We start from the raw sequence: 15,679 nt of genomic DNA on the forward strand, positions 1-15,679 counted from the left end.
TGGGGCGGGCGCGCTTAGCCACACAGAAGCTAAGTCGCCCCAGGTACCTGCGTCTCCAATAAAGCCTCTTGTTTTTTTGCATCCAGTTCGTGGCCTCGCTGATTCCTGGGTGTGTGGGTCTCCCTCTACGAAAGTGCCTCTTCGGGGTCTTTCATCATAATATAACCAAATAATACAATAATTTAGAAGAGATAAAATATAATTGGAGGGACGTGACAGGCGCAGGGTCCCCTCCGTGCTGTTGCTGCAGCTGCCGGGCCTCTCGAGTGGGTGGACGCGTCCTCCCGCTGGCCTCAGCTGCTTCGTGACATGGCGGCCCCTGGCTCCCGGTGGTCGCTGCTCCTGTTGCGGTTGGCAGGCCTTGCACACGGTACCTCAGCATTGTTTGTGGTGAAAGACAGCAATGGCACAGCTTGTACAATGGCCAGCTTCTCTGCCTCCTTCTTCACCATCTATGAGACTGGACATGGTTCTCAGAACTCAACCTTTGAACTGCCGTCCTCTGCAGAAGTACTGATCAGCAACAGTTCTTGTGGTAGAGAAAATGCTTCTGAACCCATCCTCACAATTGCTTTTGGAAGTGGATATTTATTGACGCTCAATTTCACAAGAAATGCAACACGTTACCGTGTCCAGCACATGTATTTTGCTTATAACTTGTCAGACACTCAACATTTCCTGAATGCCAGCGACAAGGGGATCCACTCTGTGGACTCCTCAACTGACATCAAGGCAGACATCAGCAAAACATACCGGTGTTTGAGTGCTCTCCAGGTCCACATGGGCAATGTGACCATCACGCTCAGTGATGCCACTATCCAGGCCTACCTGTCGAATAGCAACTTCAGCAAGGAAGAGACACGCTGCACGCAGGATGGACCTTCCCCGACCACTGTGCCGCCTAGCCCCTCACCACCACGTGTGCCCACAAACCCCATTGTGATTAAGTACAGTGTGACTGGTGAAGATGGAACCTGCCTGCTTGCCTCTATGACCCTGCAGATGAACGTGAAGGACAACATGACTGTGACCAGAGCATTGAACATCAGCCCAAATGACACAGCTAGTGGGAGCTGCAGGCCTCATGTGGTGATCTTGACAGTGGAGAGCAGAAACAGTATCCTGGATTTGAAGTTTGGGATGAATGGCAGTTCTAGCCTGTTTTTCCTACAAGAAGTCCAGTTGAACATGACTCTTCTCGATGCCAATGTGTCGTCACTCATCACCTCCAACCAATCACTGAGAGCTCTTCAGGCCACGGTCGGGAACTCCTACAAGTGCAACACCGAGGAGCACATCTATGTCACCAAGGAGTTTTCCCTCAATGTCTTCAGCGTTCAGGTCCAGGCTTTCAAGGTTGAAAGTGACAGGTTTGGGTCTGTGGAAGAGTGTATGCAGGATGGTAACAACATACTGAGCCCCATTGCTGTGGGTGGTGCCCTGGCAGGGCTCGTCCTCAACCTCCTTATCGCCTACCTCATCAGCAGGAAGAGGAGTCATGCCGGCTACCAGACCTTCTAGCCAGTGGACTGGCAGGTGCGCTGTGCCAGACGCACAGAGGCCTGTTCTTATGTCCCCGAGCTTAGATAGGTGTAGAAGGGAGGCACACTTTCTAGCAAACTGTTTTGAAATCTGCTTTATCAGATGTTCATCTTGGAACATCTACTATGCACAAAGGAATAACTATTGAAATGACAGTGTTAATTTTGCTAACTGGCTTAAATATTTTGCTAACTGATTAAATGTTAATGTTACCAAAGTAGAGCTCTAAGGAGGGCAAGAAGGCTGTCAGAATCGCACGGCTCCTCCATTTGACTTTTTTTAAGACTTGGTGTTTGGTTTCTTCATTCTGTTACTCAATTTAAGCCTTACCAAGGGATTCTCTGGCCTGACACTTGGGCGTGGTAAGGGCGGCTGATCTTTAGGCTGCACACTGAAGATGCTAGAAGGGAAGAGCAGGGAAGCCCTGTACAGAGGCATTCACAGGGGCAACCTCTGGACAGGTTTAGGCTGCCTGGCCTGGGGACAGGAATCTGGCATCTGGCTAGACACAACCACCAGTGTTTCTGTGCTCTGCCACCCGTGAGCTGGTACTTTCCGAAATAGAAAAAGGCATTATTTTTATTTACTTTTTGTAAAGTGATTTCCAGTCTTCTGTTGGTGTTGAGGGTGGCCCGGTTTCTGCACTGTGTACAATAAAAGATTCACACTGCTGACCTGTCCTGTAGCATAGGTGGGTTGTACACTGAGGACCAGCTCACATAATGCATTGCCTGTAACGATGCTAATAAAAAGTATCCTTCTTTGGAGAGGCTGTAGAAATGGTTCAGTAGTTAAGAACATTTGCTGTTCTTAACGATGACAAGAATTTGTTTTCCAGAATTGCCTCAACTGGTGATGTTGTTTAAATAAAAATGGTTCCTATACATAGGCTCATAGTGAGTGACACTATTATGAGGTGCGGCCTCATAGGAGTAGGTGTGGTCCTGTGAGTGGGCTTTGAGGTTTCAGAAGCTCAACCCTGGTCCAGTGGCTCACTCCCTCTTCCTGCTTCCTTCAGATCCAGATGTAGAACTCTCAGCTACCTTCCACCATGAAGACAATGGGCAAACCTTCTAAACTGTAATCAGCCTCAGTTAAATGCTTTCCTTTATAACAGTTGCCATGGCCTTGGCATTTCTTCACAGTAATAGACTCCCTAAGACAAATAGCTTATCACAGTTCCAAAGGATCATTCACCTTCTTCTGGCTTGTGTGGGCACTAGCACACATATAAAATAAACTCACAGAGACAAACAGATAAACACTAAATGACAATAAAGTAAATCTAAACAATAAACTGGCTGAGGGTGTGGCTCAGTGGTAGAGTGCTTACCTAGGATGTGAAAAGCTCTGGGGTTCATTTCCAGGAAAACAACAACAGCAAAGAAAAAGATCACTGATACAAGCAATCACATATATGAATTTCTCAGATATCCAGTAATATGATATGACTAAATTTAGTTGAAATTCAAGGACAAACATATACGTCCTAGTTTATAAATTCTGATTAGCAGAAATAAACTAAGTGGGTGGATACAACTTATCTGCTTAAAGGAAAACCAATATTCTATGTCTCCTACCTGTAGTCCTTATGCAGAAATAAATTATCTAGCTGTCCTACTTCTGAGTATATACTAGGAATGTAGTTTTCACACAACAGTGAGACTTTATCACCCGAGTATGTGTGGTATATTTACAACAGTCCAGTTATGGAGAGAGCCTGGATTTCTATCAACCAGTGAATTATTGAAATAAATAAAAGGGAAACTTTTCTTTGCAATAGATGGAGATTCTTACTGAAAAATGAAACCACTAAGAATCCAGAGCTGTAGAGGCCAGTCACAAATGATCCATCTGTAATAAAAACTTCTATATCCAAGTCTTAGGTAGGAATCATTGCAGAATAAGGGCCCTTATTATATGGACCAAAGAAACAGAAAGTTTTCTGTGAGATGTACCTCCTAGGAACCTTAAAAGCAACATCCATAAAGCCTCACCATCATGACTGCTCAAACATGAGCTGAACAAGAATGACAGTAGACATGTTAATGTGGACTAAGAAAAGTCAAGGAGGCCTCCACCCTGCACAGGGAATTGTTGGCAAAGAAAGAATGCTGAGAGCAGAAGAAATAATCTTCCCTAAGAAGAATACAACAATTGATTTTTTAAATACCAAATGGTCAGCCCTGGAAAAAAACAAACTGATAAGGATTATGTAAGTATATACATGTGCACTTGTACCAAAAATAAATAAAAAATAAGCCATGAATTTGAAAGAGGAAAAAGAGTATATGTGAGGGTCTGGACAGTGGAAATAATGCAATTATAGTACAATCTCAAAAAGTAAAAGAAATTCAAAATGTCAAAAAGAAGAAAATTTTAGCCAAAACCAGGTTATACACACACAAACAGTAGCACTTTTTTTTCAATCATAAACTAGAACAACATCTTTACAGAAGGATGATTATTAAAACTTAAACAAAGCATGCCAGACCAAAAGGCAAATAGGTCCTGTTTTCTCTCATTTGCAGAGCAGAAGTTGTGGAGGGGGGTGGAAGAAGAAGTGAAGGGTGAAAATCAAAGTGTTAATATTTGGAAACAAAAATGGGACCAACATGGAGTATGAGGGACAAGTGAGAGCAATGGAGTGGGCAAACATGACCCAAACACCTAATACCCATTGAAAAAATGTCATAATTAAATGCATTGTTTAGTATAATGCACCTGAAGGGTGATAAGGAGGAAACGTGTGATTTATCTATAAGGAAAATTTTACACTTCAGATGTGTGGACTACAGGTGTTTATGTGACAACTATCATTTTGAAAAAATTTTAATATATTTAACCATGTTGTCACCTTTGCTTAAAAGCGATATAACTTCTCTTCACTCTATCAAAATTAAATATGTCCCTTTGTCAATTGTAATTTATATTTTCTAAATCCTTAAGTCATTAAAAATTCATACTATGATAGCTAATGTAGCTATTGATAATATGCTGTCAATTTCAAGAGGCTATCAGCATCTTAATAAAGATAATTAAATGGAATCTATATTGTGGACATTGAAAAGTACTTTCTATTTATTAGGGATATTAAATATGTTTTTTCTAGCATGTATGTGTGAATTTAGCAGGTTAAGAAAACAAACTGTTAGAAGGCAAGTATCTGTAGTTCACCAAGTTTCAGCTCATCTGTATTTATTCACAGTGCATTTCTATACAGATTTGGCAATGCAAATATAATTTTTATGACCACAAAACATAATGAGATTGAAGCTCCTATGGAAAGTTATCTAACAAAGAAACCCTACATCTGAATATTATTGAGCAATTTTATCAAATTTTTAAAGTAGAAACTATTTCCAATGCTCCTCACATTATTCAATGTTATAGGAAAGAAATGAACCCTTTTAATATCTTTCTATAATAAATGCATAATTTTTTAAAAACAGTTTGGACACAAATACTCTGCACAGGTGAGCTGTAATTTCTCACAAAACATGGAGTGTTAAATTAAAATCTCTGTGTCAGGTATTTGATTCCTTCCTATCAGCCATTGGCCAGAGAGGCTCCAAAATCTCCCTTAAGCAACACAGCAACCCTGTCATTAGTCTTGTTTATGCACTGTTACTAAATACTAGGACTGCATTGCTGAAAATTCCACTCACTGGATTTGGAACCTAGACAAGTCAACCTACAACTACCCTTTAAATTTACTTTTTATGGCTAGCTTTCATGGCTTTGATAGGACTGTGCATGCTTCCAAGAGACAAAGGTCATCAATAGTATTATCAGGCATTAAACCCTATTTGCTCTAATACCAATCTGCCAGGTAAAATATATCCATTGCTGAAATAGTGGCGTGTACATTATGGGCTTTAAAACAATCTTCGGATTGAATCTAAGACCTGCTTTGCATGAGGGAATTAATGCCTGGACTATAAACTTGGTCAAAAGTCCATGGGTCAGAGAGGTCTTATGCTGGAGTGTGGGGAGACTTATCCCTATTGTCTTGCTAAACAGACATGTTATCAAACTGCCTTCTAAATATTTATGTTTCCACTCAGAGTAGTGCTGCCCTCAACTTAGGTCACAGAAACTTCCCTCTGCAGTCTAGCAGTTAATTCAGAGACTCATAACTGGTGTTAAGAACAAATGACTAGCAATTCCACTCTTAGGCATATTTACCCAGAAGATGCACATTCATACAACAGGGACATCTGTTCAACTATGTTGATAGCAGCACTATTTGTAATAGCCAGAACCTGGAAGCAACCTAGATGCCCCTAAACTGAAGAATGGATGGAGAAAATGTGGAACATTTACACAATGGAGTACTACTCAGCAGAAAAAAACAATGGAATCTTGAAATTCACAGGCAAATGAGTGGAACTAGAGGAAACCATTCTTAGCAGGTTAACCCAGTCACAGAAAGACAAATATGGTATATGCTCACTCATATATGGATTTTAGACATAGAGCAAACGATTACCAGACTACAATCCACATTGCCAGAAAAGCTAGAAAACAAGGAGGACTCTAAGAGAGACATACATAATCCCCTTAGAAGGAGAACGGGACAAGATCTCCTGAGCAAATTGGGAGCATGGGGGAAGGGGAGAGGGAGATAGGAGAATGAGAAGGGGAAAAGAGGAGGGGAGAGGAGGACATGAGGGAGCAGGAAGATTGAGTTGGGGGAAGAATAGAGGAGAGCAAGAAAAGAGATGCCATAATAGAGGGAGCCATTATAGGTTTGAAGAGAAATCAGGCACTCAGGAAATATGCCGAGATCTACAAGGATGACTCCAACTAAGAATCTAAGCAATAGTGGAGAAGCTACCTTAAATCCCTTCCCCAATAATGAGATTAATAACTACGTTGTGTGCCACCCTAGAGCTTTCATCCAGTAGCTGATGGAAGCAGATGCATACACCCACAGCTAAACACTGAACTGAACTCCTGGAATGCAGTTGCAGAGAGGGAGGAGTGATGAGCAAAGGGGTCCAGACCAGGCTGGTGAAACTCACAGAAACAGCTGACCTGAACAAGGGGGAGCTCATAGATCCCAGACTGATAGCTGGGAAGCCAGCAGAGGACTGATCCAGACCCACTGAATGTGGATGTCAGTTAGGAGCCCATTCCACATGCAGGGATACTTGGCCTGGATTCGTGGGGGATGGCCTGATATGACAAACTTTGAGGATCTCCCATGGAGGGCCTCACACTCCCTGAGGAGTAGAGGGAGGATGGGATGGGGGGGTTGGTGGAGGGCAGGGGAGGAAGGGAGGGAGAGGGAGCTGGAACTGACCTGTAAAACAGGTTTGTTTATAATTTAAAAAGTCGGAGGGGGAAAAAAAGAATAAATGACTGCTGTGTTCCTAGACCTAAATGCTGTATCTATCCATCCCTAGCCCCAAGTCTCTGAAAACATTATGGAAGTTTGGGCATAATAGTGTTGCAAAATGCTATCTTCTGGACATGACACGACATCACTATTGTACCCACGAACTCACTATAGGCATGGTTACTTGCACAAGAGCAGTCAACATACCACTAGATAGCAGAAATGGATTTAGTATATTGAGTGTACTGGAGGAGTAGAGGAGGCAACTTGGAAGTAGATATTAATATATATTACATACATATATGCCATGGACAAAAATAAATAACATATTCATTTGAAATTTTATTATTTGGTCTTGGGAACCCCTGTGAAGATGAAAGAAGAGAACAGATGAAATGCTAAGCAATGGTGAGTTATCTGTAATCATGAGCATGTTATTAGCTGATTTTCTCCAGAAGTGCTAACTTAGGTTGTCTCTTTTCTTGTCTCTTACCTCAAAGGGGATGGATGGCTTTGATTTTGATAAGGATCTCTTACTAAAAGATACGATATCACATCTTACTGGGTTTTTTTTTTTTCTTCTGAAAATCTGTCTTCTATGTGCTTATTTAAAAGAAAACAAGCAAGTAAGTGGCTACTGCCATCTGTTGGATGTTCTGAGTCCTACTCAACCCAGGGACCCATGCACTGGTCCTTCATTTTAACTCTAAGGCTTGTACCCTAAAGCTAAGTTTATCTTTTGATATATATATATATATATATATATATATATTATATATATATATATATATATGGAATTTGTCTTCCATCTCCAGAATTGAGTCTATTTGAGGGGTGTTTTTCATCATGGCAGGGAGCTTTCTTTTTGGCAGTTTAAATTCTTTCTGCTGAAGAGTGTAAGATTTGTATTTTCTTAAACTGAAACAAGAATGCATGGTAGGAGGAATGTGCCTGTGTGAAATCAGGAAAAGTTTACTTTTAAATTCAGATTGTATGAAGAGGAAATACAATAAAATTCATGGTACTAGATGCTGGTGGATTTTACAGCTAGTGATCTTTTTTCTGTGGGCTTTGATTTCCTCATCTCTGAGAGGGAGATACTGAAGTCTTAGTGAATATTGTCAGAATGGAAGCTTAGAGATAGGGCCATGACTCATCTAGTGTTTTCTCCTGGGTGTGACCCCAAGATCATGGGCTAACCCCCATGACTCCTGTTGCAGTCATATTCTCTGACCCACTTTCTCCCTGAGCTTTGGTGAGATTTGGGCTGTCAGTGGGGGAAGCACAGCTCTTCACCTGGTGTTTAAACTTTCAAGGAAATGAAATTTAGTCTTTCTTTGTGAAAATCTGGGGAGATTCCTAGACTTTATTGTTGCCAGAAGAAAGATTTGGAAGGTGGTGGAATAAAGGAAATGTGGAGAGATGGTCTGATGGAGAAAAATCCTTTTTATCATTGCTGGGAGAAACAGCCAGTTCTGTAGTTGGTTATATGATTCATTTCCTCAGTGAAGGTTTGAGATGATAGTTGGAATCTGAAAGAGTCATTTCTATATCTGGCAAGAAAGGAACTCTGAGTGATCAACATGTACTATTTGGAATTTTGACATCTTTGGTGTAATTTCAGTGCTGCAGGCAACTTGGACTGCAAGAAAAACATAATAGGTGGCCAGCGTAGAAAAACCAGACATTTCCCCTCACATTTCTGGAGCCAAAAAGTCCAAAATGAAGTGTCAGTCCGACAGGATCTGATGAGCCCACCTTCTGGGTTGATTTTTCACTGTGTCCTAACATGAAGGAAAGAGGAAGCTACTATTTGGGCCCACTTTCCTAAGAGCAATTTTCCATTTATGGGAGGACATTAATTCCTTTTACATGGTTGTGATAAAAATATTTGGAAGCAATAATCTAAGGGAAGAATGATTTAGTTTGGTGCACAGCTTCTGGAAGATTCTAGTCCACTGTGGTATGGAAGGCTGAGCAAAGTGTTTCAATCCATGGTAACAGTAGCATATGGCAAAGACCAAACTGTTCACATCATGGGGTACCAGGGATTAGAGGGTGAACAGAAACAAGAAATGTGCTATAATCATCTAAAGCTTGCCTTTAGCAATCTGCTTCTTCCAGGTAGGCTCCATCTTCTGAAGTTTCCATAGCCTTCCAAACATTCAAAATATGAACTTGTGGGGGACATTTCAAACCACAATAGAATTTATCCTGATGACCTAGTACTTCCTGACCCTTCCTCCAAGGCCTCAGCTTCCCTTTGGAGGTTAGAATGTTAATATATAGATTTTCTAAGAATACACTTCAGAGCTATAATCAATAGCATTATATTGAAATACCTGTAAAATGGAACTGTAAAATTAAAAAAGAAGTGACCGAGGGGCCGGGCCCTGCTCCAACCTATTGTACCAGACTATGTTGACTGCTCATGGGAGACTTTACCTGTGAGGAGGAGTGAACTGGGGGTGGGCTTGGGGGGAGGTAAGGGAGAGTGGGAGGATGGTGGGAGGGAGAACTGTATTTGGAATGCAAAATGAAATCAAAAAATAAAAAATGGAACGAATGAAAAAATAAATTACCTAAGCAAAAGTCCATGGTGCTACAATTAGTCCTACAAATACTAATATCCTAAGAGTAACTATTAGGCAGTAAGTATATTTATGTAGTATATATGTAAGAAGTATATTATAAATGTGTATCTCTACTTATGTTATCTGTGTATTTATATCCAGAATTCATATTAAGGGCTGAAGTTTGGGTCTTGAACATGCTAAGCACAAATTCTACCACAAATTCTGCAGCCTCACCCCAAGCACTCATATTTAAAGAACACAATAAGGCCACTATCAGTTTTCACATTCTCAGCTAGCCAGTATGTTTCTAAACATTGGCTCCTTGGGTGGATAGATTATTGTCAAAATGATTAATTCATCATTTTCTTCCACAGCTTTGCTTCCAGAAGTAGTTCCAACAAACCATTTGATAACATAAAAAGCAAGCCTTAGGAGAGTAAAGTCTATTCACTCATCATTGCTTTACTTTTGTTAGTACTGAAAAATATTGTGGCTCAGCATGCCCAGGCCAAAGAATTCACTGCTATTACAAATGCTCACCCATTTCTTTCTTGGAATGTGCAGTTGCAATTCATAGTTCTTATACCAGAGGGTACATAGCTTCCATAATATCCAGGTTCTGTATCTTCTGTACTATAGAAGGCACTGTGGGAGATGAGTCAAGTCCCTGAACTGGCTAACACTAAGGCTGCCTTAGACATTGGAGTGTGAAGCACGACTAAGTCCTTAATACTCCATTTTCCTTGCTATACCTGTCTGAAAATTGCATGGCATGAAAAAAGAGACAGAATCTAGGACCTGGAATTAGTATGCTGTAACTTGTTGACCCTGACACTCTATGTGAATTGGGGAGGCAGAACCACCTTTCCATATATCACACTCTACTATTATGGTGTGTCTTGAAAATATATAGGGGGCAATCTGATATATTCAGGCACATCAATGACAAACCTATTGTCTTAGATAGGGTTTTATTGCTGTGAAGAGATACTATGACCACAGCAACTCTTTATAAAGAAAAAATTTAATTGGGGCTGGCTTACTCAGAGGTCCAGTCTATTATTTTCATAGCAGGAAACATGGCAGCATGCAGACAAATATATTGCTGGAAGGGTAGCTGAAAGTTCTACTTTTGGATCCTCAGACAGCAGGAAGAAGCAGTGAGATACTGGCCTGGCTTGAGCACCTGAAACCTCAAACCCCACTCCCAGTGATGCACTTTCTCCAACAAGACCACACCTACTCCAACAAGGCCACACCTCTTAATATTGTCACTCCCTATAGGCTTATGTGGTCTATTTTTTTTATTTTAATTAGAAAGAAGAGTATTTCACATGTCAATCCCAGGTCTCTCTCCCTTCCCTCCTCCCCTGCCACCCCAACTAATACCCTACCTATCACATACCCTTTCTACTCCCCAGGGAGGGTGAGGCCTTCCATGGGGGGGGGTCATCAGAGTCTATCATATACTTTGGGATAGGGCCTAGGCCAACCCCCTTGTGTCTAGGAACAGGGAGTATCGCTCCATGTAGGATGGGCTCCCAAAGTCCATTCCTATGCTAGGGATAAGTACTGACCCACTACAAGGGGCCCCATAGATTTCCAAGGTCTCTTCACTGACACCCACATTCAGGGTGTCTGGATCAGTCCCATGCTGTTTTCTCAGCTATAAGTCTGGGAAGCAAGAACTCTCCCTTGTTCAGGTCAGCTACTGCTGTGGGTTTCACCAGCCTGGTATGGACCCCTATGCTCATCAGTCCTCCTTCTCTGCAACTGGATTTCAGTTCAGTTCAAGGTTTAGCTTTGGGTATCTGCTTCTACTTCATCCAGCTGCTGGATGAAGGCTATACGATGGCATATGAATTAGTCATCAATCTCATTATCAGGAAAGGGCATTTAAGGTAGCCTCTCCTCTGTTGCTTAGATTGTTAGTTGGTGTCACCTTTGTAGCTCTCCAAACATTTTCCTAGTGCCTGATTTCTCTTTAAACCTATAGTGTCTCCCTCTATTATAGTATCTTATCTTGCTCTCTTCTGTTCTTCCCCCAACTCAACCTCCCTGCCCCATCATGTCTTCCTCACCCCTCTTCTTCTCCCCTTCTCATTCTCCTAGTTCCCTCTCCCTTCCCCCTATGCTCCCAATTTGCTCAGGATATCTTGTCCCTTTTCCTTTCTCTTAGGATCCTCCTTTTTTACTAGGTTCTCTTGCAGTGTGGATTGTAGGCTGGTAATCCTTTGCTCTATGTCTAAAATCCACATATGAGTGAGTACATACCATGTTTGTCTTTTTGTGAATGGGTTACCTCGCTCAGAATGGTTTCTTCTAGTTCCATCCATTTGCCTGCGAATTTCAAGATTCCATTGTTGTTTTCCACTGAGTAGTTCTCCATTGTATAAATGTACCACATTTTCTCTAACCTTCAGTTGAGGGGCATCTAGGTTGCTTCCAGGTTCTGGCTATTACAAATAATGCTTCGATGGAACATCGTTGACAGATGTCTTTGTTGTAGGAATGTGCTTCTTTGGGTATATGCCTAAGAGTGGAATTGCTGGATCTTGTGGTAGAATGATTCCCATTTTCCAGAGGAGTCACCATACTCATTTCCAAAGTGGCTGTACAAGTTGGCACTCCCATCAGCAGTGGAGGAGTGTTCCCCTTTCTCCACATCCTCTCCAGCATAAACTGTCATTGGTGTTTTTGATTTTAGCCATTCTAACAGGAGTAAGATGGTATCTCATTGAGTTGCATATCCCTGATGGCTAAGGATGTTGAACATTTTCTTATGTGTCTTCCCACCATTTTAGATTTCTCTATTGAGAATTGTCTATTTAGTTCTGCACCCCACTTTTTAATTGGATTATTTGGTGTTTTGGAGACTAGCTTCTTGAGTTCTTTGTAAATTTTGGAGACCAGCCCTCTGTCGGTTGGGGGGTTGGTGAATATCTTTTCCCAATCCGTGGGCTGTTGTTTTGTCTTGTTGACAGTGTCCTTTGCCTTACAGAAGCTTCTCAGTTTCAGGATGTCCCATTTATTAATTGTTGATCTCAGTGTCTGTGCTACTGGTGTTATGTTGAGGAAGCAGTCTCCTGTACCAATTTGTCCAAGGGTATTTCCTACTTTCTCTTCTATTAAGTTCAGTATGGCTGGATTTATGTTGAGGTCTTTGATCCATTTTGACTTAAGTTTTGTGCATGGTGATAGACATGGATCTATCTGCAGTCTTCTACATGCCAGCATCCAGTTATGCCAGCACCATTTGTTGAAGATGCTTTCTTTATTCCATTGTATAGCTTTAGCTTCTTTGTCAAAAATCAGGTGTTTGTAGGTGTGCGGGTTAATATCAGGATTTTCAACTAGATTCCATTGGTCTACCTGTCTATTTTTGTGCCAATACCAAGCTGTTTTCAGAACTATAGCTCTATAGTAGAGCTTGAAATCAGGGATGATGATCCCTCCGGAAGTTCTTTTATTGTACAGGATTGTTTTGGCTATCCTGGGTCTTTTGTTTTTCCATATAAAGTTGAGAATTGTTTTTTCAAGGTCTGTGAAGAATTGTGCTGGGATTTTGATTGGGACATCCTGGTTACCCTAGGATGGCTGATTCAGGTTCCACATCTTCAATTACTAAGAGTTTTCCCTTGTGGATTCCTGGGAGTTTCCATTGCATTAGGTTTCTACCTCTCCCCTGAAAAGCCCACCCCCCCAATTCTGGTTATCTCTCCCAATACTCCTTCCCACTCCCCAATCCCTTCTGTTCCTATACCCACCTGCCCTATGGGGTCCATTTTTATTCAAACTATCACACCTACATCTTGTGACTCAGGATCATAATCCCCTGAGGCAGGAAATCTCAAATTCAAATCCTGTTTAAATTGCAGAAGGAGAATAAACCAACCTCCGATAACTTTGTGAAACCCTATCTCAAAATAGTTGGGGAAAAGCACTAAAAGAGAGGGATGAGATTATAGCTTTGTGGTAGGACATGTTTCCTGCATGCCAAAGACTGGGGCTGAAAGGAAGGTGGGTGCTTCAAGGATGAAATAGGAGATTGGGCTCTTTGACAGAAAGCCATAAGAATATCTCAGTGTAGGTTTCCTTTTGTGGGGAAGAAGGAAGGCAGAGATGGTAAGTGAACCCAGGTTATTATGGGATCATGCTTACTAGAATTCCATTTTTTAAATCCCAATGAGTTGAGTATTCTACTGAAGATACTTATAAGTTGATTTCAAGTTAATCAGATATTCTATTTTCCAATTTTGATAATGTGACTACTGATAAGAACTTTGGGTTTCAGTAACTCTTACTTGACCATCAACTGGAATGACTCTTTATTGCTCTTGGCTGATGGGGTTGGGGGCTGAGCCACTCATAAAAGCAAATATTTTCAATAAGGGAGCCCTTTTCATGGATCATGCAATGTGTTGAGGCCATCATATGGGTTACCACATTTATTCCCCTCTGTGACTCTGAAAATCCCTTTTTTAGTTTCCAAGAAAATACTGAAATTAAGAGAGGCTCCATAACAGGATAAGAATTAGACTTAGGACCCCAATCAAATTGTGATTCATTATAATGGAGATCTGTGTTTGTTCTTAGACATTCTAGTTAACTATTTGATTGTGATTTCCTTCTATGATGAGTGAGATTTCCTACTTTATGGAAACAAGACATGGAAGGGCTCCACATTTATTTCTCAGCTAAAGTTGTAAGTGACCTTTGTCATTATGAAATAATGCTAGTGTACAACATTGATGTAAAAATCTTAAAAATTATTAGTTACTATTATCCAAAAATGATACTGCTTTATTATACTATTATAAGTAGTTTACTTGTATATCTGTAAATTGAATATATTTTGCATCTTGAGAAACAAAAACATAGAGTACTTTATTACTTCAACAACCATCCATCCATCCATCCATCCATCCATCCATCCATCCATGTATTCAATACATATTTGGTGATTTTTATATTAAAATATAAGAATAGTTTCTTCTCTCAGGACATTTTCACTAAGAATTAAAAGGTAAATGGATTGGAGAGGTAGGTAGTGGTCAAAACTCTTGTAGTGCATGTCTGAGGACTAGAGTTTGGAGCTCCATCATCCATGAAAATGATAGAGAGGCATAGTAATCCCAGTTCCTGGGCAGATGAAGACAGAGATCCTAGGAGCAAGCTGGCTACCCAAAATAGCCAACTCTGGCTCATGTAAGAGATCCTGTCTCATGCTTTGTTGACTCCCATGGGAAGCCTGATCCTTTCTGAATGGAGAAGGTGTGGATGTGGGGATAGAGAGGAGGTGGGGGAGAAAACAGGAAGAAAGGAGGGAGAGGAACCGTGGTTGGTATGTAAAATAAATGAGAGAATTTAAAAAAGAGATTTTGTCTTGTGTCATGAAAAATAAAACACCCAGAGACTAATTTATTTGGGTTCAATCTTCAAGCTGAAGATCAGAAAACCAAAGCAGCTGAGTCACTAGCTCCTACCTCTACCTCAGGATAAAAGGGCTGATCCTGTCTCCATGAGCTTTCCACCAAGCCTCAGACTGCTGCCTCTCCTTCGCATCACTAGAGAATCAACCTACACATGAGACCCTTTGCTTTATATACCTCCCTAGTGCTAGCATTAAAGGCACATGATAGCAAGTGCTGAGATAATCTTTGTGTGAGCTGTTGCTCTTTAGGACTGGATGAATTTCATGTAGCTCAGTGTGGCCTTGAACTAACAGAGTTAGTTCATTTACCTCTGCCTCCTGAGTATTGGGATTAAAGTTGTGTACTACCAGTACTTGGATTCTATAGCTAACTAGTGTGGCTGGCTTTGCTTTCTGTACTCCCAGGCAAGCTTTAATAAATCATAAATAATATATCACCACACTGCCTTGGTGTATAAGGTAGGGAGAGATGGAGGAAGACACCTGACATCATATCAGCCTACACACACAAACACATACACACATACATATGCATGCATACCTGCATATGCACAGAAAGAGAAAGTGGGGAGGAGAAAGGAAGGAAGGGAAATAATATGAATTATGAAGTAAACATTGTAACCAGGAAGAGTTTGTAAGAGAATGAGCTTCCTCACTGGGAAGTCACAGAAGCACAGAGGTACTATTGGACTTTCAGAGGACTAAGAAACTGGTAAAGAACATGCTGTAAGTGAACAAATGAATATATCTAGAGAAGTTTGAGCCCCAAATTTTTAGGCTGAA

The 15,679-nt window shown here is 41.0% G+C and overlaps 1 protein-coding gene across 1 annotated transcript; it reads left to right on the top strand.

Moving 5' to 3' along the window:
- The first annotated feature begins 309 nt into the window (after positions 1-309).
- LOC100772093 (lysosome-associated membrane glycoprotein 1) lies at positions 310-1,521 on the top strand. The gene has a single exon (XM_027404756.1). The coding sequence runs from the start codon at positions 310-312 to the stop codon at positions 1,519-1,521; it is 1,212 nt and encodes a 403-aa protein (XP_027260557.1).
- The last annotated feature ends 14,158 nt before the right edge of the window (positions 1,522-15,679 follow it).

Source organism: Cricetulus griseus, chromosome 3, assembly GCF_003668045.3.
Source record: "Cricetulus griseus strain 17A/GY chromosome 3, alternate assembly CriGri-PICRH-1.0, whole genome shotgun sequence".
NCBI classification, from domain to species: Eukaryota; Metazoa; Chordata; class Mammalia; order Rodentia; family Cricetidae; genus Cricetulus; species Cricetulus griseus.